Genomic DNA, 24,301 nt, shown 5'->3' with positions numbered 1-24,301 from the left:
TGTCAGGAGAATACTCCCAGTGACCTATCTCATGAGACCAGAATATAAACCCCACTGAGAAATGGAACCGCCACGCAGAATGGGACTGCTGATGTTGTCGTGACCAGCGCTTGTCTCCCTGGAGGCAGAGCTGCCTGGGGAGGCACATTATAATGACAAAGTTTCCTGGTGAACCTGGAATCCTCCCGGATGCTGGGTGAACCACTTGAATATTGAATTGCATCAGGCTCTGTCTGCTGCATCCTCTCCCTCGGAGGGAGCCGGTTGACATCACAATCACACAAGCCATGTCCCTGGCTAGGGCAGGACTTCCTTGGACGGGTTTGGTGTGGACCCTGCAGGCTGACCTCTGGTTCTTGAGCTGCCTTCTCCACACCTAAGACGATCAAACAGCGCCTGGACTCCGACTCCTTTCCCAGGCAGGACCTGATTCGGTGCCCACCCCTGAACTGCTGTCTATGGCAGGCCTGGCTGCGGTCCTTACCATCATGTGCTTCTCCAAGAGTATAAAGTTGTGGCTGGGCCCATCAGAGACAACATTTTCTGGCTCCTACTTTCCCTTGCATTTGAATGGGGTTAAGAACAAGCTCTCTCCAGTGACATTTGAGGATAAGTGATGTTTGTCATTGCCGGTCACAGTGGTTATGAAGCAGTGTGCCATTTCTACCCCGTTCACGGAGACGGAAGGAAGCCCTCGGGTTGGTGGAGGCTAGATCCCTGGGGGACCACATGCAAGAAAGCTACTTACTCACAGGAATGCAAACATTGGCCAGTTATATGTCTGAGAAATAAAATTCTATGTGTTAAGCCATGGAAATATTGGGTCTATTTGTCACAGCAGCTAGCACTACCCTAAAGAATAAATTGTTCTAATCTAGGCCTACTTCCATGAGATTGCAGTCATCACCCAGGGGAGTGTTACATCTTCGGAGATCTCAAATTCATATTCAGCCACCATCTCTTGGGTCACTGATGGCTGGTGGAGTGCTGTGCATAAATTTTATTTTCCCACGTTCTAACTTGGTTCTCACCCACCTCCCTCCCGATATGAGCTGATGTTACTTACAGGTCCCAAGCCACAGGCAGGGGTTCTGAAAGTATAGAGATACGTACAAATGAACCAACAACCAGTGACTGGAGTGTTCTTTCATCACTGAAGAGTAACACACTAACACACACACACTCACACACACACACTCACAAAGCAGACTGGAGACAGACCCTGGGTTGTACAGAGGGAGCAGTACAAATAAATGTCATCTATCTTCATGCCAAGTGTAACTAATTGGTAGTGACTGCCTGGAGTGCTGTGTTAAGAAGGATTCTGAGGTCATGTTCTGGCTCAGAAGCAAAGAGTCCTGTGATGGATGACCAATGTCTGCCATGGGTAATGGATGAGGGAGGAATAGTACCTGTCAGGAACGGTCACACTTGTGTTAGGACTAGGAGTGTGGTTGCAGCGGAGCCTATGTTTATCAAGTCTATAGCCTGAGGTTAACCGTTGTTAAACCTCAAATGAGTATCTATTATGGAGGAGGTATTTTACACACACCTTTTCAATTAATCTTCACAGTAACCCTAGGGGGGAGCTATTATCCTAATTTTACAGATGAAGGACCTGAGGCTCAGAGAGAGTGGGTGATGTACCGAAGATCACACAGCTCAAGAAAGGCAGAGCCAGGTTCCCGACCAGGACTGCCTGTCTTCTAAGCCTGTGCATGTCACCATCACACGGAGCACCTCTGAATTAAGTGGGGTCTGGATTGAAGGGTGCAATACATGTCAGTCTTTTAGTCTGGCTGCTGTCCACTGACATATTAGAGCAATGGTGGTGGTGGTGGTGGTGGAGGGGCCTTGTCTCCCAGGCAGCTCAGATGGGAATTGTGTAAAGAACGAGTTGGTTTGGGGTTTGAGCTTTCTACAGCCTTTCTGTCACTCTTATGCTGGTTTACTGCTTTCCCAAAGTTTTGGAAGAAGGCCAAGAAAGGTAGGAAGAGCAGGAGAAGGGATAAGAGCCATTGTGTTGCTGGCTGCGGTGATGTGTGAGGCACCAGGGAGATGGAGCTGCTGGCAGTCAGGAGAAATGGGATGAGTCTCGTGTTGCTAAAAGTTGGCTGTGCAGTGGGGTGAAGCAGCTTCTGTGAGCCTCCACGTCCCCAAATGTCAAGTGGAGCGAATACCAGGTAGTAGTACGAAGTCTCTGAGTGAGGGACAGACAGGCCTGGGTTCAATGCTGTCTCTGCACTTACCAGCTAGGTAACCTTGGACAAGTTGCTTCTCTCTGGGCTTCAGTTTTCTTACTTTTTCTCACCGAAAATAGAGGTGATAACCGTATCTACCTCATAGGACGGTGTGACAATTGAATGAGATCATTTAGGGGATGTGCCCAGCACAGTGTCAGATGTTCTATATACAGTAGCAAGCTTTACCTCTCTACACAAATGCACACACACCAACAGCCTTCAAAGGCACTGGCTGGTATTAGAAATTGCGGAGGAGCAGGGAGGGCAGCCTGCCTCAGTTTCCACACTTTGCAGATTGCACTTGGCGCTTTATAACCTTGAACCAATTCAGCCTGGGTTCTGTCCAACCTTCCATGCTCTCCCTCCCCGTGTCTTCGCTTGAGTTCTACTTTCTACCTGGACTCCCTCCTCCCCCCACACACACCTTTTGACAACAATAACAATCGCAACAATAAAAATGACGCCACCATGACTTCTCCCTACACTGACTGCTTGCCATGGACAGGCAGCCTGCTACCCACACACCACAGGTTTATATTCTCTTCCATACTCTTATTATTCCTCTCCCTCCCTTCCTTCATCCCCTTCTTGATTTTGTCCCAACGTTCTAGGGAGCAATGAATCAGCTCCAGACAGATAAAGGCTGCAGGAAGCTGTAATCCCCAAACTACTTTGATCTTTCCATTACTTCCAGTTCTGGGCTGCCTGGGAGACATTCCCCCGCTCCTGCACCATTTACACTTTATTTTCCATACTCTTCCCAAGGTGCCAATGTGCTCAGTATTATTAACCTCACTGGATACACACAGAAACTAAGGAACTTAGGAACATATCTAACAGCCAATGAGAGGCAAGTGTGGGGTTTAAATCTAAGACTGTTTAGTCTCCACATCTCATTCCTTATTTGACAGTACAGCACATGGATCCAAATGCCTACGGGTGGTCCCCATCTTTCTCAACAAACCCACCAACAATGTACAATCCATGCAGGTAACTCCATCAGGCTCAGAGCTCTTGGACCAGGTGAATCCAAGCCACACGTGTCCCCCCAAAGACAGACACACAAGACCCTGGTCTATCATTATGCACCACTTGTTATATTACTGTCTCCACCAGAGACAGAGATAATAAATGCTACCAATATCGACAACTACTACCATTTATTAAGCCCTTACGATGTGCTACATCCCTGAAAGCCACAAGAACCCTACAATGTCAGCATGTGATTGTTCCTTTCTCACAACAGAGGCCCTACGTGTGTCTCTAACTTGCCCAGGGTGGAAGGTGGGCTGTGGAGGCACTGAACTTGAAGCCACTTCTGTAATCCTGGCCTGAGTGCAGGCATGTTCTGAGGCGATGGGGAGCTGCCTGATAACCCTGCATACCGTCGGAGATGAGACACTTACCTCTGATGAGTTTATCCAAGGGTACAGCCTGTGTCCTCCTGCAAGTTTCTTCTTTCATTCCACAAATATTTATTGAAAAGTGACTACGTACCGGGCATGGCACTGTGCTATGTGCTGGGAATGCAAGTGCCAAGAAGGCCGCTTGTATAAAAATGATTCTGAACGTACCAACCATGGAGAAATTTAGAAGCATGAACTAATTTGTCTCATTCTTCCCTACTGTTGACAAATCCATCGGTGGGAAGTCAAATTCTAGGGCTTGGAAGTCCTTCTGTGCAGCTTAGCCAAAGAAGCTCGATTGGACAAAGGGAATGATAGCCTCAAATCCAGTGTCACCACCACCACGACCACCGTCATCCTGCCACCAACACTGCCACAGACATTACTGTATCACCAGCACCATCAGCGTCCACTCACCTCTACTAGTATCACCGCCTCAACTAGTATCGCCCCGCATTGTTCTACCACCACCACCTCTTTCGTTATCCCTCCTGTAATAATCCCATCACCACCACCACCGCCACCATGAACACCACCTCTCATCACCACCATCACTACCATTAATACCACTATTACCGTCACTCCTGCCATCACCATTACCCTACTATAATCACACCACCACCACCACCATTCCCTACCACCATCATCATGGCCACCACTGCCACCACCAGCGCCACCATCACCACCAGCACCATCAAAATCACCACTACCATTATGATCATTACCATCATCTACCTGTTGATACCCACCATTTATGCATTGCCCCTTACAGTTCACCAAACACTCGCATTCACAGTATCTCATTTATTCCCCATGACAATCGAATGAGTTGATATCATGATTGTTGCTATTTAATAGATGAAGAAACTGATATGCAGAGAGGGGTTCAATAACTTGCTTGAAGTACACAGCTTGTAAGGGGTAAATTAGGACTGGCCTCCGGTTCTATCTCACCCAACACCTCGCACCTTTTTCTCTCCATCAACTCTATGCTGTTATGCAGCAGCCTCCATGTCCTGTTTTGCACTAACCCACAATCATGGATGTTCAGATTCTGTGGATATGCTGTGGTGGGGCTTCAAAGCTGTGTCCAAGTTTCTTTGCCACATTCATCCCAATCAGGGAATCCCAAGTCCTCGTACATCTCTGTGAAATGACAATTCAAGTCACCAAATACCAATCGTGTGGCCAGAACTGTGTTGGGCTCCTCCCAGAAACTCAGAAGAGCAGAAAGAAAGGTGCCAGTCTTGGAGAAAAGTGTATCTTACTGGAGAGTCAAGGCATGTTTATAGGAAGCGATTACGGAGCAATTCAAGGCAATCAATTGCTAAACCATGCAGGACAAACAGGGGGTATACTGGGAGGGGGAGGGAGGGAGCAGATGCGGGCTGAAGGGATCACTGGGAGACTTTTGGGGAGACAGGGTAGGGGTGAGGGGGACAGTCCTGATCCCCACTTCATCCTTTCCTTATCCTTGCTCTCTACTGCCTTCCAGGGTCTTTCTCCCACCTTCCAGATTGTCCGCCTGACTCATCTCTGCCTCCATTGTGTCCCCTTTCTGATGCCAACCTTTCTATTGACATCTTCCAAGCCACAAAAGTGCAAAACATCATTGCCATTTTTCATTCCTTCTCTTTTCTTGTTGTCTATCTCGGTGGCATAGCTCATGCTATTCCTGCTGCCTAGAACTTCACTAACCTACACTCCTGCATGGGCCAACCCAGGCCAGCTCTTTCCTCAACCTCAAATGCCACCTCTTTCAGCCATCCTCTCTGGTTCTCCAGCCCCGGCCCCGCAGATGGAGAGGCTCTCTCCATCCCCTGAACCTCACGGTGTAACAATCTACAGTTCAATGTCCAGATACAGTTTCGCCTGGAGATTAAGCTGCAGGCACTGGAGTCAAATCCCAGCCAAGAGAGTGTCCTACACAACTCGAATATCCTTCCAGCAACTTCTCATCAGGGAAATGCAGATGGCAGCGTGACTTGGCTTGAGTACAAGCTACATGATGTGGACCAACGTGCAAAGTGGTCCTTCTGGGAGGTCAGAATGGACCTGGGATGGTAGCGCAAGGCAAGGACCGATGCAACAGGCAACAGGGAGTGACAGGGTGCCCCTGAAAAACAGGACAGGATTCAACACTCAGTCTTTAGTCCCGCCTCTCCTTATAACGCACCCTGGGGAATATCAAATAACACGGTGCTTCTAGTAAGTGAGTAGGGCCTGCCACTCACAACTGGTGTGAATCCTGGTTCTTCCACCATCCACGTGGGGGGACTTGGGCAAGTCACTACGAAATGGTGCGTGTGTGTGTGTGGTGTGTGTGTGTGAAATGAATGCTTCCTTCTCATAGTGTGAGATACGCGATTTCATCTGTTAGATGGGGATTCCTACCTCATAGGCTTGTTGTGAGGATCACATTAGTTTAATGTATCAAAAGCACTTAGAATAGTACTTGACACAAAGTGCTATATAAATGTCATTTCTTCTTACTATTCTTCTTCTTACTATAAGAGCTTTAAAAATGTTTGTGTGATTGTCGTTATATTTGTCAACACCCTGCACCGTGCCTGGCACACAGCCGGGGCTCAACACAGATCAGCTTTTCTCTTTTTCCTGTCAGTCTGCAACTCCGAAGTGGACATACTCCAACAGGCACATTGAAGAGATGTTTAAAGCACCAGCAAAGTAGAAGCATCAAAAATGATGAGAAACATGATTTGACAGTGTGCTATATTTTTTTAAAAAAATCATCAGAGTAGCCATCATGGGGAAAATCCAAATTTTATTAGACTTCCTTAGACCTATTTTACTGTTTGTGTTTTGAATTGTCTAAGCAGCAACTGGTGGGGTGGGTGGTGGGGGGATATAATCTTTTCAGCCTTAGGGCCTTCAGGGCTGAGAGTCCTAATCCAGGCCAGCCCCGGCCCGGCGTGTGCAAAGGAGACAGGGAAGGCCATGAGCCCCCAACTGCCCTGCCTAAGAGGCCCCTGTGACTGTGCATGTGACCACCTGGGAGGGTCATACTACACAGGTGAGTCCCAGGGATGGAGAGAAAGTGCAGCCACACCTGGTGACAGTGCAGTGCCTTCCTCAGAGCTGAGTTCTGCGTGGCCTCCACAAGGCTCCCTCAGCAGCGGAACGAGCCCTCCTTTCCCTCTGGACCCAGGGCCGGCCTGAGTGAGGAGCTGACGAGCCAAGCGGAGGCCAGTGGTGATTTCCGCTTCCCAGGAGCGTGGAAACTAGAGTATCGGCTGATCAACTTCTTCGTGGGGATAAGAGGCCTGCTGGTTGTAGACATACCCTCGGCTAGAGGAGGAGGCCACGTAGTGGGGGTCCTCGGTATCAGACATGCTTCAATCCTTGCTCTCTGAGCACTAGATCCTTCCTGAGCCTTCGTTTCCCAATTTGCAAAGTGTGAATAGTAATACAGCCATCACAGCACTACTGGAAAAACGAAAGGAGACAAGGTATACGGAAAGGTCTGGGACATAATAGGCCTTCAGGAGATCTGCATCCCTCCTCCTCAAGCAATGCTTCCCCATATCTCTATTTCTACCCCAAACAAGCCTATTGACTCTGGATGCGTCCTGCTAATTGCTCAGTACAGGAAGCTTTCTACAATAACCAGCAGGACGGTTCGTTTTCCAACGCAGAGTCCCTTCTAGGCCCCCTGAAAAAGGCACTTGACTTTCATGCTTCAGGCTCTTTCACTGTCCTTCAGATTCCTACTAACTTCTGTCTAATCTTCTGGTCTCAAATCCCACACAAAGGTTTTGCACATTAACCAGGCTGCCAGCCTGCTCTGCCATTCTGAGCACTGCTGATGAAATAGCTTGTGAAGAGACGCCTCTAGTCCACACACATCTGTCCAGCACCCTGTCCTGGTCTGTGGTCTTAATGAAGACCCAGAATGCCTCCTGTCACACCTCCAGATAGCACAGACTTGGAGGGAGAGCGAAGGGGGTGGCTGGTAGAATCAAGATTCAGGATCCCCCTTAGCTGGAATAACATTTACAATTCATAAATTAAAACACAATGGGCATGCATAGTCCTGCCCGTCTGTTTTTTAAAAAGAAATAAAGAAAGCAAAGCTCAAGCGCTGACAGGCTAATCAGAGGAAATCTGACTTCGTCGCAATTCATATGAAGACAAACAGGGGTGGGGAAAATTGGGGTCAGGTCCCAGGTCTGACACTCCAGCTGTGTGCCTGTGGCAAACCACTGACCTTCTCTGGACTCCTTTTTGATATCTGTGGAATGAAACTCGAACCAGAAGGCTTTGAAGGTCCCTTCCAGCATGATGTATAATTTTACGATGATATATATCTTATAATTACATACATATATTCAGCCTGAGGCTGCATTTCTGACAAGTTCCCAGGTGGCGCTGAGGCTGCTGATGTGAGGACCACACTTTGAGTACTACGGTTCCAGACAGGAAGAACTTACCTCTACTGCTTTTGCGCTAAGTTCTGACTGTATCTTACATGTATTATTGCATTTCCTGCTCATAACAACCTTGGAGGAAATTACTGTCCTAATATCCTAATTCTCTAGATGTGGAAATGAGGGTTCACAGAGGCGAGATGACCTGTCCGAGGTCATATAGCTAGTATGTTGCAGAGCCAGGTTTTGCATCCAGGTCTAAGATGATATGCCCATAACTGCCATACCACATACATATGTGTAATATAGATTTAGGCCAACGTGTGGCCAACGACAAAGGGAACCAATGAGAGAGCAGAAGGCTAATGCACCAGCAAGTTCTTGCATTTGTTTCCTTTGTAATGATGACAAGTCATTGGCTGACGGGCCTCTCCCTGCCCATCTGGACCATGTGAAAACCTTGATTCTGGTGCCCGATTCTGAAGGTTTGAAATTCTAACATGCTTGGAGATATTTAAGCGCTCGATCCTTCACTGACAGGCAATGACAGTTGTAACAAAAGGAGAAGAATTTAGTTCACATAAATGATTAGAGCAGAGGAGAGATGTTTAATCCTATTAATGAATTTGCTAATTGGCCTTCTGCCCCCAATCATTTCATATTCAGGCTTTTGCAGTGTCAGATTAAATGGAAACAGATCCAGGGACGGGTTGAGATGGGACTAAAAGCATTTTGCTCAGTGCCTGCAGATGGCTCAGCTGTTAGGTGCGGTTAATGAGGTGCTCCAGTCTATCCCTGAATGCCTTCTCCCCAACATCCACACTCCCCGTTTTGGCTTCGTCCTCCAGGTGTGGCTAGGAGGGGAGGAAGTTGGTGTGGTGTGTAATTGCTCTGGCTCTGGAATCAGCCAGAACCAGACACTGCTCACCACAAGCTGTGCGACCCTGGCCGAGGCACTTTCCCTTCTCAGAGCCTAAGTCTCCTCATCTGTAAAATGGGCACTATAATAGGATCTGTCCTCCAGGGCTGGGAGGAAGTTAATAAAATAACATGGGAGAAGGGCAGAGTAAGGTGTCTGGCCCAGAGAGGAGGCCAGATCAATGTTAATTGTTCTTCTTCTTCTTCTTCTTAGCAGATGGTCCACCTTTTCTTATCCCACCATTGGAAATTTCTGTCGTCATCTAAATTGACAGCTCCCCGTAGGAGTCTCCAGAGAAACCTCTTGGGGTTCTGGTGGCCATGGTTGTGATGGCTCTGGGTCCCAGAGAGATAGAACTGGAGGCCATAGCTTGAAGGGACAGAGATCACCAAGGACTACTAAGTCACTGTACAGATGGAGTAAGAGAAGAGGAAGGGACCTGACCTGTGATGGGACAAATGGCAGCAGCAAAGTTAGTGCTACAGGGAGTGGCTAGAATCATCTCACCATATATGAAGCACTGTGCTCACTACCTCCTTGAGCTCTGATACAGTCCCCTAAGAGAGATACTGTCATGTCCCCATTTTACAGAACAGGAAACTGAGGCTCAGAGTGGTTCAGCTAAGTCACAGAGCCAGAGTTTGAACCCAGTCTCTTACTTGAGCTCAGAGGTCCTAACCATTGTGCAGTCCTAGTATTAATTCTCTAATCTGAGTGTGGTTCCCATTCCCCCCATTGCCCCAGTGGGGCTTTCAATCTGGCCTGGAATAATAGGACGCTGGCGTATCCCAACTGACTCCAGCTGCTCCCTAAAGGTGACCTATTTAAAATAATATATGGAGGGAGGGGAGGCATTTAAAGATAAGTCAAGTTAAGGTCCCAGAATTCTCACTTAAGAGTGTGTTTGTGTTTCTCCGTCCCTCTCCCTCTCATTTCCTCTCTCCCCCTCTCCCCCTTTCTCCCCTCTCCCTCCCTCACCTTCTCTTCCCCTCTCTCTCCCTCTCCTTCCCTCTTCCTCTCCTCCCCTTTCCCTCCCTCTCTCCCCCTCTCCTTCCTTTTTCCTCCCTCTCCCTCTCTCCCTCTGTCTCCCTCTTTCTCTCCCTCTCCCTCTCTGTCCCTCTCCCTCTCTCCTGAGCATGCTCATTCTCTGTCTGATAAATAGGGACATCAGCTCCAGGGCCATTATGCAGAACTTTGCAGTGCTTCTCCCATGAGCAGACCTGGATTTCTCATCTGGGCTGCCCGGCACATTCCTTCACTGCCCAGAGCCATCAAGAACAAACCCTGGTCCAGCTATCCTTACCTCCACACAGCCAACATGCATCGAGTCTGGACTCAGTGTCAGGCCTCACACAGGCCCTAGAATAAGACTCATTCCCTGAGAGCTGACTGAGTAAGTCCATAATCACATAATATACAGGGTTGCAGCAAGGGGAAGCAGCAACAGCTGTAGGGAAACACGGAAAGGAGAGATGTGCCCTGCCTACAGGAGCCTTGGAGTGTGACATTAAATGAGGTCCTGAAGGATGTATAGGAGTTCGCTAGGTGACTAGGGAGGTAGAGGCGGAAGGAGAGTGGGGAAGCTGGAGTGGATCTTAGGCAGAGACAACATCAGGGAATGAATGTTAAAGAACATTTAAGAGATTGCTTAGTGAACAAATAAATGGATAGAGAAACATACAGGTTCTTGCTCTCACCAAGACATGGTACTGGGAAACCTGAAATACAAGGGAGACCTTTCTAACTTAGTCCCTACTATTGTTTTTTGAATGAATCAACAAAAGAAAGGTTAGAGATACTTTCCAATCTTCCCACCTTCCCCAAAGACACATCTACTGGTATCCAAAAAATTACCAGGACTCTTCTTGACTGAATTTATAATTTTCAGCTTTCTAAGAAGCACTTGCTATACGTTTACTATTAATTATCTGTACCAGGGCTTCCTGTCCCATTAACTCCAAGTTTCACGGTGGGGGACTCAGATCCAAGATTTGGGTAGCATGACAATCAATGCTCTTCATGCAAAGAGAGTCTTTTATCACAGTCTCTCTAGGACTTCAGGCCTCATTAACTCTTGTACAATTCATCCATGCACTCATTTCTCCAATCATTCCTGCTATCATAGCTTTGATACAGGATGTGCTCCCTTTCACTCACTTATTTATTCATTCCATCATTCATTCTCTCACTCACTCATTAATGTGTACACTCACTTGTTCACGTGCACATTTACAAAGCATTTATTGAGCAAAGCCCTTCTAGATGTACATGGAGGCCCAAGACTGAAAAGTTGCACTTATTTTAGGCAGTAGCCCCTTCACTTCCATCTTTCAGTCTCTTCCATCTCCCTCTTTCTGTCCTACTTGAGTTCTACTGAATTTCTTCTGGGATTGAGGGACCAGAATGGCACCAGGCCCTGGGGGTGAGCTCCCTATACTTTCCTGACTGCCAGGGGTCTGGGGAATGGGAAACCTGTTCTCAGCACTTCCTTGCTAAATGGTAAACAGATTCAGAACACTTTGGAGACAAAGCCAATTCAAAGTCAACAGACCAAATAACAGAATTCATTCCAGGTTAGTAACTGAAATTCCAGTGGGAAGCTAACTTTTCCTGCAGGGTCTGCAATTCGAGGAAATAACAGCCAACAGTTCCATTATCCACAATTTCTTCCAGAAAAGATTTATTGAGTACTTACTATGTGCAAGGAGCCAAGCTGGGGACGGTAAAGGATGATTCAGACAAGCTCCCCTCAAGAAGCTGACATTCGGGGGTGGGGGCAGAGGGTTAATACTTCCATCCACTGCCTAATTCAAAGCATGACTTGAGAGTCATGAGAACGTACACCTTAAAAGATGCAGGAATTCAGATGGGAGAAGTCACTTTTCTCTGGGGATTGGGGAAGCCTTCCTGAATCTGGAAACAGCCGAGTGAGACCTTGGGATGTAGGTAGAATTTTAGCTATTAGACAAGGAGGTGGGGGGAAGGGTAGTATAGGGTGTAAAGGATGGACACAGATGCAGAAACAGGTAATGCCCAAGGCACACATGCCTCTGTAAATCAGCATTCCTCTTTTAGACATAAGGAAACTGGTATTTCCAAGGTGAGATGACTTGCCAAAGGTCTCTGGAGGCCAGGCCCCTGTGACAGGAGGGTTACTGCTTCTCTACACTTCACTGCCTCTCGTCCGTCTCCCAGATCTCTCCTGGTTGGAAATCCTGCCCCAAGCACCAGTCCCCAAATCCAGCCTCACCAGGAGCCTTCTGCTTCCATAAGCTCTCCCAGGTGCTCCCTGATCTAGGCCTCAGGGGACCAGTCCCATATTTGTCTCTACCTTGCCATGTGGCCTGAGGAAAAGCAGTGAATAGCTGTGGGAGGCAGTCTGTTCATCTGTTCAGTGAGCATTCTGAGATCCCAAGCTCAGCCCTTCCTGAAGGTTCTGAGTGCTTTCCCTCCACCGTGGCAGACTGATAACTCAGCCACCCCTGCAACGTGGGATTATCTGCTTACGGGCAAGTCTCCGTAGGGACGGCCTTGGTCTAGTGATGCTCTCCCTAAATTCTCTTGTCCCTCACTCCCCCAGCTGCAGCACTTGCATCCTCTTCCTCTGGTTACCTCGATACCCCAACCCTTCTCACTTCTTCCCCCAAGCCCAGAGCAACGTCCTTGGTGTGACAAGAACATGCAAAACCATTGGAATCAGAAATTCTACCTGGATTCAGCAGAGGCTGAATCTCCAAAAGCAGGGCTTTCCCATTCTAATTAAACACAAACAAAGATCCCAAACAGATCAAAACTCTGAAACTACTTTGGATTTCTGCTGCCTTCAGAAAGCTCTCCCTGGACACCCAGGCGGGGCTAGGTACACCCCTCTCTCAGCACTAATCAGGCAGAGCTTTTGCCCTATTTAAAAAATATATGTGTGTTACCAAATTATAGTTTCAAAACATGCAGGGTATTCATTGGGCAAGCTATGACGTTTGCAGGGCCAGCCACAGAGATCAGCAGGGTCGCAGCAACAGGACCAGCCTCTATGCCTCCGGGTTTTGGGTCCAAGTTGTTACCTGGACAGGGCTGGAAGAGGGCTCTAGAAATGAGCTTTTAGGACTCCCAGAGGCACTGACTACTTCCAGGATGGCCTTACTCTAGGCATTTGGAAGCCGCAAACAGTAGAGACATACATTTCATAGTAGCTGAAATTTGCTGACCACTTATTATGGAGCAGAGCTTGTGCTAAACATTTGACTTCTGTTATCCTTGAAATCCACAAAACACATGGCTATTTGAAGACTGTAACCCACTACTGTCCCTGTGTTATAGTTGACGAAGATAAGGCTTAGTCACATAGCTAGTAAGTGGCAGAGCCTAGATTTGAACCCAGCAGGGAGACTGACGTCTGAGTTGCAAATCTCCTCCACTCTTTCTGACTGCATCTAATTAGATCTGAGCTCGATGTCTCAGAGATCACAGTAGCAGCTCTGGGAAGAGCATCAGCAATAAAAATCTTCAAATTTGAGAACCGACGGAACCTGAGGAAATGTCTCATGTGACTTCCTCCTTTTACAAAGGAGAAACCCAGGTCCTGAGTGGGGAAGGGATGTGGCCAGGAAGTAATCCCTGACCACTTGCCTACCCAGTAAAGTGCCTCTCTCTGTAGGAAGGGTCTTCTGCTGATTAGCATTGCAAGGAGCAAGACAGTAAGATAAAACTCTGCTCCAGGGCAAATGCCCAGGAGAATGCGCACAGCTGGAGCCCTGGACAATTCCAGCCAGTGGGGTGGGGCTTTGTGCAAGAGAGGCTGACAGCTCAGAGCTTGGGGCAGCCAGTCCTGGCAGCCTGCCTAGCAGCCCTGGACCTGCTAGAAGCTTCAAACACATGTGCTTATGAGAGTTCAATATGAATGCACAGATAAAGCACCCAGCACTGTGTCTGGCACACAGTAGGTGCTCACTGAATGTTCATGCCCCTCTTTTCTTTCTTAGAATCTTGGGAGAGAAGCAGAGAGCTTTGGCCTGTGGGAATCCTGCAGGAATTTATCTGGGTGGACTGGGAGTTGTGTGCAGGAGAAGGGAGTGGTAGATGGTAATGTCTGAGCTCTAAATCTTTGTCCAGCTCTGTGCACGGAAGTCCATATCCATCGTTCATCTGATCTTCATGTCCTTTCAACAATCTCCTCTAGGTCCCCGTGGCTGTAGCCAACACTTCCCCCACACCCAGAGGTAGTATTCTTATCCAATTTATGGATAAGGAAACAGGCTTAGAGAGGTGAAGGGACTTGCGTGAGGTCACAGAGGGAGAGAGTGACAGAGTGGCATTCACACACAGGTTCCACTGGACACCTCTCTGCCTCTCCAGGAGCATGACAGGCATGGACGATCTTTTAAAACAAACCCCTGAGTCTCTTGTCTCCTCAGTCCCCTGGCCCCTGGGACCTCATGGTGGTCAGACGTGCTGGGGGAGGAGATGGGAAATTGGTGCTGAACTTTGATCCCAGTCAAGCAGCATCTGAGGATCTGCGAGGAGCAGCTCAGAACATCACGGTCCTATGCCAAGGCTTGCAGACCTTTCTTCCTGCCTAGGACGGCCGCGAAAAGAGAGACCAGTCCCTTCCCTGCCAGGATGTATAACTCAGCTGGACAAATGGGCCAAAGCCTTCTCCATGTGTTAGGCTGTAACCCCCCACCCAGTTTCATCCCCGAAGACCTTCAACCAGAAATCTCATTCCTCCATGTTCAGTCAGGCTGATGTCTCCCGAGGGCTGGGCCAGAGGCTGGACCCCTCCTGGACAGGTTCCTTGTGGGGAGCTCTGCGATGCAGACTCCCCTCATACCTCAGGTGAAACCAACCAAACTCCTGAGAGTAGACTCTTAGGGTGTACCCTGGCGTCCACCATCAGCACCATAAATGCTGGTGAATACAGATTTAATCACCAGCTAGCATAAGGCGTGAGAGCTGAAACCCCACCTGTAGCCAGAACCTGGGCTCACTGTCAGGTTACTTAAAATCCTGCTGCCACTCACAATAGTATTTGAGAATTAAAACAAACCCATCCTTTTCTTTTCCGTACCTGCATCCAGTCTCTTTATCCCAACAACCAACTTTCTAACTGCTGGAGAGGAGGCCTGCAGAGTCCCCCTCGACTTCCCATGGACCCCTTTGACAACCGTCCCACTGGAGAGACTGCGCACATCTCAGCTGGGGAAAGGCAGCTATGGAACAGGACCACGGCAGAAGGGACTCCAGGACACCATGCTTCCTTATCTTCGATGTAAGCTCACCTCTCTGCCACACCCTGACAGTACCCTCGGCTCCCAGCGGTTCCCAGATCGTGGCAGCACCCTCGTGTGATGCCCTGAGTCACCAGGACATGAGCCCTGGGAGTTTTACCACCTGGCAGCAGCTGATTCCTTTTGGCTTGCAGAGGTTTTCTGGGGTGGGCAGACGCAGCACTCCCTCCCTGGTGATGGACTCCCAGGTCTGCACCGACATCGCAGCCCAGAGGAGGAGCGAGTGAATGTGTGAGCACCCTCGCTGGATGCCCACACTGGCACAATCGCCTGCCCTTATGGGAACGGGAAGAGCTTCCCAACATTTCCACCCAGACACCCCGTCACTTCCACCTGTGAATGTGCCCCTTCCTTCTGCTCCTAGGGATTTCCCCAGGAGAAGGGTCCTGGCACCCGTCACCCAGGTACCCACTCTGGCTCATCCTCTGAGCCTTCACAGGGATTCACACCAATCCTCCCGCCAGCTTCTTATTCCTTTGGATACAGGAACGTGAATCCGCTCCTCACGGAGAGAGAAAAGTCTGGGCCATGGGAGGCAGGTGGCACACCCCAGCTCAGATCCCAGCACCCCAAACCCAGCCGGGGGAACAAAAGGAAGAAGGAGGTGGCTTACCTTTCGAGGGTCGCCTTTGTTTGGTTTGCAGAGACGAGAAGGTGCCCATGACAGCCCCCATGGCAGCGAAGACTTGTGTGCGACTTGGGACCCCGGGCCCTGCCCCTCCCCTTCCCTGGAAAGAAATCAGTGTGGATCGTCTACTGTGAATTGGGGGAGGAAAAAAGCACCCGGCAGCCCTCCTGCAGCTTGGTATTCAGTGAGCCTGGGGCTGGGGCGCCGGGAGCCTTTTCTTTCCTGCTTCAGCCCCGCACATGCACTGACTCACAGGGCCAGTGGCTCCCGGCGAGCCCTCGGAGCCGGGCCGACTGCTCCCCTTGAAGGGCCGACGACGGTGCCTCGGAGCCTGCCTGGCGCTAGACACCGGGCGGCCGCCCGCTGGGCCGAGGCTCCTGAGCCAGCGCCGCGTGCGGTGCGGGAGCTGCGCTCCGCCCGCCCCTCCTGCCGCACGCGCAGCTCCCCTCCCGACGCTCCGACTGGGTATGGGGGGGCCGAGTACCAATCATGAATGAACGGAGCCGGGGACCGCGCGGAGCGGTGCCGCGCGCCCGCCTGCCTGCTGCCGGCCCGCGCGCTGGAGGCGAACCTGAGCTGGGCAGAGAGATGCCCGCGGGCGGGTCACCCCGGAGGGGCGGGGCGGGGCGGGGCGGAGCCAGGACGCGGGGGTGGGGGTGGGGGCGCCTGGGACCGCGCTACTGCTGGCACTTCTGCCGCCGGCACGTGCAGGGTGTGCGGACTCCGGAGGCTACGCTCCAGATCCCGGCGGGCACCCGGGTGATGGGTGGGGCTCAGGGGGCAGCAGATGCTCCTGGAAGAACGTGTGTGTGCCTGTGCGTGTGTGGGGGTGTGTGTGTTGTGTGATTTCATTTGACTTCAAGGGAAATCTTATTTAATTCACTGCCTGAATTCATGGGGTGGGGAACAAGTGTGTCCTACCTAAGAAGGGTTGCAAAACATGTATCTTACTGGGTTTTCATGGGAGGAGGAAAGGCCAGGGCCACCTTCTAATGACAGGATTGGGAATGGGGTGAAAGAACCTTCAGCCCCTTTGGGCCCTTGCTGTTTCTTCCCTCACTTCCCCCTTCTCCAACCTCCCCAATAATTAACTAGGCATCAGCTATGGGGCAGACTGTGAGTTAGTGCTGAGGGGGCGATGGCTGAATTTAGGAAGCAGTCTCCATTCTGTGAGTCCTCATTCCACATCACACAGACCACAACCCCCATCTCAGCTTCTCATGCAAAAGGGCAAAATTGGGGTCTATCCCTTCTGGTTCTCTCCAGCTCTCCATGGTGCTGAAATGCAAGGCTTGCTCCCTGAAAGCCTGTGGAGCTAACCCTCCCCCAAGTCAGAGCTGCCTGGATTCCCACTCTCTACCATGTTTGCAGGTCACAGGGTCCCCCAACATGTGGCCTCCTAAACACGCACACACACACACATAGTCCCACAAACGTGGGCACAGTTCCCACCAGCCCACGTGGATATCACTGGTGTACACACAGACACACTCAGCCATAGTACACCCACAGGTGCATCCATAGGACCCCACACAAGACACAGACACACAGGCACGAAGACGCACACATAGTCAGTGCAAAACGGTATCACGGTCACCCACCTTCACACAGGCACACAGCCACACAGGCACATAGCCATACCTCCAGGACACACGGCCTCTCAGGAGTTGCTGCTCCTCATTCCAGCCCATTAGCTGTCCTTCAAGGACACAGGTGGCCTACAACCTGGCCAGGGACCCTGAGTTGTTTTCTTTATCTATTCGGCACTTAATGCTTTCTCAAATTCAAGCACATGTCCTATTTCGTGCAACAGAGGAGGTGCACGTCATAACACCCATCCCTTTCAGCGCACTGCCCATTGCTGTATAAAGCACATCACCCTACGTCACCCACACCCTGAGAGTTAGGCAGGTCCTGTCTGATCATCACCACAGAGAAGAACAGAGGCTTACCTAGGCTAAGACATTTCCCTGAAGTGACCCAGCCAGAATTCAGGATTAGAACGTGGAGTCCAAGGCTCTGTCACCACCTCCCATTGGCAGATGAGGACACTGGGGACATTGAGTTGGGAAGAGTTCCTCTTGGGTCCCACCAGACTCAAAGCTTTAGCTCTCCTAACTGCCAGGGCTATCTCTCTAGTCCAGGAGGCCTGGAATCCTGGATGATGGAGCAGGGCTGGTAGCGGCTGGCCCTGCCTCCCTCCTGCCCTCCCTGCTGGGGAAAAAGGGTGGGGATGGGGTGCAGCCAGAGGTCATGAGAGGACCCATCAGGACAGCCAGAACTCAATGCACACAGGCAAGATCTTTGCTGGGGGGAGGGTGGTGCAGCCCCCAAGCTTCTCAGATCACTGGACAGAGCACCAAACCACGCCACCCTCGGGCTTCTGCTAATCTCTATTTTTCCTAAAGGCCAGGACCAGCACTGGAGAGTTTATAAAAGGCTAGGATGCAACTCTGGGTTGTGAACACACAATGTGAGATATAGATGATGTATTACAGAATTGTACACCTGAAACCTATGTAACTTGTCGAACAATTGTCACCCCAATACATTTTAATTAAAAAAAAAGGCTAGGATACCTTTTTCTCATTTCCTCCTCCCCCAAACCTTCTGAAAAACCAAGTACAGTTGAACTGCTCCATTCTACAGATCAGAAATAGTAAAAGGTCTCCGAGATGGTCACACCTGGCTGCCTCGGGGCAGTGGCAATAGGTGAAGTCACCGAGATAAGGTCCAAACTGCTTAAGCATGAATTATGAGGTCCTTTTGTGGCCTGGCTTCATCTGCCCATCCCCTGCTCCCTGGGGCTCCTTTTGGGGCTCCAGTCACACAGACCCTCACTAGTCCCCCAACGCGCCCTCTATGGTTGTGTTTCAGGACCTTTGCCCATGCTGTTCCCTCTGCCCTGAATGTCCCTCAGCCTTTTCTCCATCTGGTGACCTGCTGCTCATCCTTGAAGAGCTACCTCGGGGGCCTTTCCTCAGGGAGTCCTTCCCTGGTGCTCTGTTGCTTGGTTCCTGCCTTGGGTCCCTGCGGTACTCGAAGCTCTTCTTCCATCAGAGTACGTGTGCCCTTGGTTCTCACTGCCCCTTCCTTTGTCTCGCCCTCTGGACTGCAAGTTCCTTAAGAGCAAGGACTACTACTGATATAGTGTTACACTGTCTGCTTAACCCCTGGTTTCTGACAGGGGTGCTGTCCATCTGTGTTGAGTAAGTAAATGAATGAATGGGTGAATGAATGAATTTTCTTTGCTTAGTGACCTGACTAATAAGTAAAAACTGACAATTACCGTGTTTTCCCGAAAATAAGACCTAGCGAGGCAATCAGCTCTAATGCGTCTTTTGGAGCAAAAATTAATATAAGACCTGGTTATATTACACTATATTATTATATTATATTAGATAAGACTCGGTCTTATATTATAGTAATATAAGACTAGGTCTGATATTAATTTTTGCTCCAAAAGATGCATTAGAGTTGATTGTCAGGCTCGGTCTCATTTTCGGGGAAACACGGTACTAGATCATCCTTGCCCTTCAAAGGAAGAAGCATGTTCTCCCAAGGACAGATTCATTCATTCAGCAAATACTTACTCACTCATACATCAACCACGTTCCAGATATTTACATGTACAATAGCTCATTTATTCCTGATGATGCCTTGAGTGGTAGGTGTTATCTACCTACAAATGGACACACTCACACACAAACATGCACTGTACAAGGCAGCAGACATCACCCAGGAGATGCTCAGAAAGAATGCATCTGAGGAGGACTGAGTTAAATGTGAGGGACAAGAGTGAACAAGGACAGCAGGCCCACTCCCTGCCTCTTGGGGATTTGCAACAGAGAACATTAGAGAACTTTGTGGGGAGACAGGGAGCCTCCCATCAATCAACTGGCTGCAGGGGCCATTTGCCCTGCTGGGCAGGATGTGGTTTGCTTGTTGAGGGGCTCTTGCCAGCCCCATCCAACCTGGCCTGCAACGGCTATGGATCCTCCTCAGAAGGTGAGCTAGCTCATGTACCATCTCCAGCTCTGACTCCTCCCTCATCCATCCTGTTATGGGGTAAATGTTTGTGTCCCCCACCTACCCCCATTCATATGCTGAAGCTCTAACCTTCAGTGTGGCTATTTTTGGAGACGGGCCTCTAAAAAGTAATAAGGTTAAATGAGGTCATGAGGGCAGTGTCCTGATGCCATGGGATTTGTGCCCTTAACGTCCTTATGAGGACAGACATCAGAGAGGCCCCACTGGCCTCCCCCCACCCCATGACCAAGGAAAGGCCTCGTAAGCACACAGGAAGGAGGGGGCAGCCATCTGCAACCCAAGAGTGGGGCTCTCACCCGACACCAACTCTATTCCTGCTGGCAACTTGATCTTACATTTCTAGCCTCTAGAACTGTGAGAAAATACGTTTCTATTGGTAAGGTCACCCAGTCTGTGGTGCTTTGTTACAGCAGCCCAAGCAGACTAATTCATAACCCTAGTGCCGTCCATGTCGTCAGAAAGCTCTGGAGGCAAAGACTTCCCTTCCCTCTGCCATGAGCACCCCTATAGGACTCTTTAGGGTAGCCCTGGGGGGCTGTTCAGGAGGGAGGGCTGAGATGGTCACAGACCTTCAGGGATCCTGTTAAAGCATGTATGTGCTGTCTGTGTTCATGTAACACACAGCCGACTTTCTTCCCCTCTTTGTGGGCAAAGGCATTTCACCGAGTTCCCACCGCACACGGAGGCAGCAGTGTCAGATTAAGAACTTGGATCTGGGGGCTGCTAGATCTGGGTTCAAATCCTGACTTCGCTCCTCACTGGCTGTGTGACTTTGGGCCCAACGCGTACTTTCTCTGAACCCCACTTTCACCTTCTGTGGGCTGCATCAGTACCTACCGTGGAGCGTTGCTGTGAGGAGTGGCGAGGTCATATTTGTAAGGCCCTTAGCAGGTACCTGGCACATAGTGTGGCCGGTTATGGGTGCAGGATGGCCACTGTCGCTGTTGCCGTGGGCCAGGCATCGTGCTGGGCTCGAGTGGTATAAAAGTGCGTGAACCATAGCCTTTGCCTTGGCTCCCGTCTTTGCTCTTCATCTGTTTTATAGGAAATCTATTCTCAGGGTCCCCATCTGGTATTAAAAGACTCAGATGAGTTAAGAAGGGAATGTGGTTGGCACCTGATTGTGTGCCATTCAGCACTATGTTAGCTGCTGTCTTGTACCGTTTCCCAAATATCCCGCATGCATACGTCTGGCCTCCTCGAATAGACTCTGAGCTTTCGAAAGCTAAGCAGGCACTCCATCCCCCCAGACCCCCCCTCCCCCCACGGCTCAGCCTGGCCCAGGATGCCCTCCGTGCTCCACTAACACTCATACTGAGATCATACAGGGCAGGGGGAGGGGTGCCATCCATTAGCCCTGGGAGCAAGTCCCTCTCTTCTTATTAAATGTACCTCTGGGCCGGGGCTGCTTCATCTGTGCTACTCAGGCAGCACCACTTCAAGGGTGGATGTGAGGACTGGGTCAGAGAAAGTAAAGGGACAGTGCTTTGTCTCTCTGTAAAGCTCTCTGCAAATGCCCTTTATTATTATTTGCTCTGGGGCTCATCTAGTTATACATTCATCCAGTCAACAAATATTTATGAAGCACTAATCTCCCTGCCAGGCATGATTCTATGAGGCTGGTGCAAAAGTAATTGCGGTTTTTGCAATTATTGTTACCTTTTAAACCGCAATGATTTTTTGCACCAACCTAATAAGTATGTGGACTGGTAAAGAGCCAGAAGAGACAGGAGTCCCTGCCTCAGGGAGCTGGAGGTGTAGGACTGAAGACAAATCCTTTCTTCATTACAAACTGCCAATGGGATGGGACAGAAACAAGGGGAGGGGGAGTTTGGGGGAGATGCTCAGAGAAGCCAAGTAGGATAACTTTTCACATATTATGAAGTGATGTCACAAGTACAGATAGATCCTCAGAGGGCAGGGGAGTGGATACAGTTTTCAAGGCAGGGCGATTAGGCTTCCAATGCGAGGTTTGTTTTGTGACCTCTGGCAAGTTATGTGACCTCTGAAAGCCTCAATTTCCACGATTAGAAAAATCCCACCAATGTCAGTTGCAGGGTGAGGCTGAAGGTGTTAGTGATTAAAGAAGAGCCCAGTTCAGTGTCTCCCTGGCATTAATACAGTGCTGGCTCAGAAAATACTAACTCTCCCATTCCTCAGTTTCCCCTTCCAGTCTCCTTTGCAAATACCTTCTTCTCACCTCTGCAGGAGGAGAAAAGACCTTGCAATAGGACTGGGGCTTGGGACATGCCTGTCCGGGGCCACAGCCTTCTGCATCAAGCATACCCTCATCTGTCAAGGCTGATCATGCCCCTCGAGGGAGCAGGACTGACGTGAGCTGCAGGGGACACTGGGGAAGGCAGGACACAGGGGCTGCCTTTCACGTCCTGACGGCTGCACTGCCCAAAGTTTCCTCCTTCATGCTGTAGTGCTGGAACAGTCTCCACCAGGGGCTGAGATGAGTTCAGACAGAGTGCAGCCACCCACACAGCCTGGATGGATGCTGGCAGCAAAGCCCTTTCGTGTTACCCAGACCCAGGAGGAGGGAGAAGGACATTCCAGAGCATCTCGGCTTTCATTATATGAAGCAGTGTGGTGTGTTGTGGAAACTAGAGGAGTCCAGGCCAGGTGCAAGGCAGCTACTCCCTGAATACTGATCGAATGGCTCTCTAGGAATGGATGAAAGGAAGGAGGAAGGGGGAGAGATGGATGGATTCAAGTATGTTCAAACAAACACGTAAGTATCTGATGAAACCTGTGAACCTTCTCCTCCAAAATAACCATGCATGCATGTACATACTCACACTTTGCATAAACTTTTACGGTGATCATGACTCTCTCCCCTGAAACACACCTGTGGGCACCTGGTGAAGAAACTCTGTCCTAAGGAGGAAAACTTGACACAGGCATTTCTTAGCTGTGTGACTTGAACTTCTCTGAGCCTCAGCTTCCACATCTGTAAAATGGGGGCAATGATGGCGTCTATTCCTTAGGGCTGGAGTGAGAATTAAATGAGAAGAAGCTTGCAAGTACTTCAGTGCAGTGCCTGGTAGGTTGCAAGGTTCAGCGTAAGGTGTGGGTTGTCATTACCATCATCATTAACCTCCATCATTCACTCACTCATTCAGTCACAATTTGGTGAGTGCCTCTTGTTTAATCACATCCCAAGTGGGTCTCAGGGTTGAAGACACTTATACTTGAGGAACTCAGAGTCTAAGGGGCAAAGAGCAGAGAAACAGCTCACTATAACATCCCAGACTTTACCAAGAAACTGGGAATGGCCTCTCTAGTTCTGCCACTGAGGAAACGGCCCCCTCCCGACTTTCACCAGGCTGGCCAGCCCCACCCAAAGTCCTGGGGAGAAACAAAAGTTTGGACTCAGCAAGTTTGTGGGACATAGGTCAGCTTAGGAGGGCAAATGTCAGAGTAGAGATGGGTGTAGAAATCAAGGATGAATCCAGGTAGAAAGGGATGGGGTGGGGGGCTTGAGTGAGAGTCAGGGCAGAGCAGGGCTGAGGGGGTGTGGAGGTGGCCCTGGGAATTGCTGCAGCGATGTGGCAGGGGGGACAGGTGATGCCGAAACGGCTGGGGCAAATGAGGACAGAAACCACAGGCAGAATTTTTCTTTTTAAAGTGTGTACAAAACATGGATCCATAATTTCCTTGGGTAAATGTCCAGGAATCAATTGTGTTCACTCCCCAATTTGTTCTCCTTCGCTTATATAATATTTACCTGAACAACGTAGTCACGGTCTTGGAGTTCTTACTATGCGTCAGTCATATGTCAGGTCCCACTTCATCATTTTAATACCCCATGATGGAGGGACTCTCAGGAACCCTCATTTTATGTCAGAGGCAATCAAAGCAAAGAGCGGTGACCGTGACCTGCCCGAAGTCACACAGGAAGTTCTGGAGCTGGCCTTGAACTCAGAAGCTCTGACTCCAGAGCCCACACTCCCTGTTTAACCGGAAGCCCTCCTACTGCTATTGTAACTGATTTCCGCTAGTCCCATTTCTCTGAGGCGGTAGTAATTCACTGGGGACTCAGATGTATCCTGTAGCTCCTTGGAGCCGAAAGAGAGATGCAGAGGGGAGGTGCACAGCGTCCTGGCCTTCTGCCTGGCAGGGGCTGCTCCCACCCATACCCTTAGTGCCCTGGCAGGGGCTGCAGCCTCGCCCACCAGCCTGCAGGATGCACGCAGGGTCTGCTTTCCCTCCAGGGCTTCTGCAGACTGAAGACCCCAGAGGAGGTGAGCAGGGAGGGGGCGGGAGCAGCAGCCATGCTGAGGGATGATTAGTAATAAAGCCAGTGCTGAGTGCCCCTGGCCCTGAACGGCCCACTGAACTTGTCAGCGCTGGCTCCCAGCCGCTCAGCACCCTGCT

The 24,301-nt window shown here is 50.0% G+C and overlaps 1 protein-coding gene across 7 annotated transcripts in view; it reads right to left on the bottom strand.

Annotated features, from left to right (window-relative positions):
* Positions 1-24,301, bottom strand: part of KCNIP1 (potassium voltage-gated channel interacting protein 1) — a 267,824-nt gene that overhangs the window by 162,549 nt on the left and 80,974 nt on the right. For 2 of the 7 annotated variants that reach the window (XM_019741068.2, XM_019741080.2), the window contains exon 1: positions 15,854-16,442. The exons of 4 other annotated variants lie outside the window; for them this stretch is intronic. In XM_019741068.2, coding sequence (XP_019596627.1) covers positions 15,854-15,914 — 61 coding nt within the window. In that variant the 5' untranslated portion in view covers positions 15,915-16,442. Of the gene's footprint in view, positions 1-15,853; positions 16,443-24,301 lie in introns of those variants that run through there. One more of the 7 variants, XM_074313886.1, reaches the window with a different exon arrangement.

This window comes from Rhinolophus sinicus, linkage group LG10 (genome assembly GCF_036562045.2).
Source record: "Rhinolophus sinicus isolate RSC01 linkage group LG10, ASM3656204v1, whole genome shotgun sequence".
Taxonomy (NCBI): domain Eukaryota; kingdom Metazoa; phylum Chordata; class Mammalia; order Chiroptera; family Rhinolophidae; genus Rhinolophus; species Rhinolophus sinicus.
This window is presented reverse-complemented; position numbering and strand designations above follow the sequence as displayed.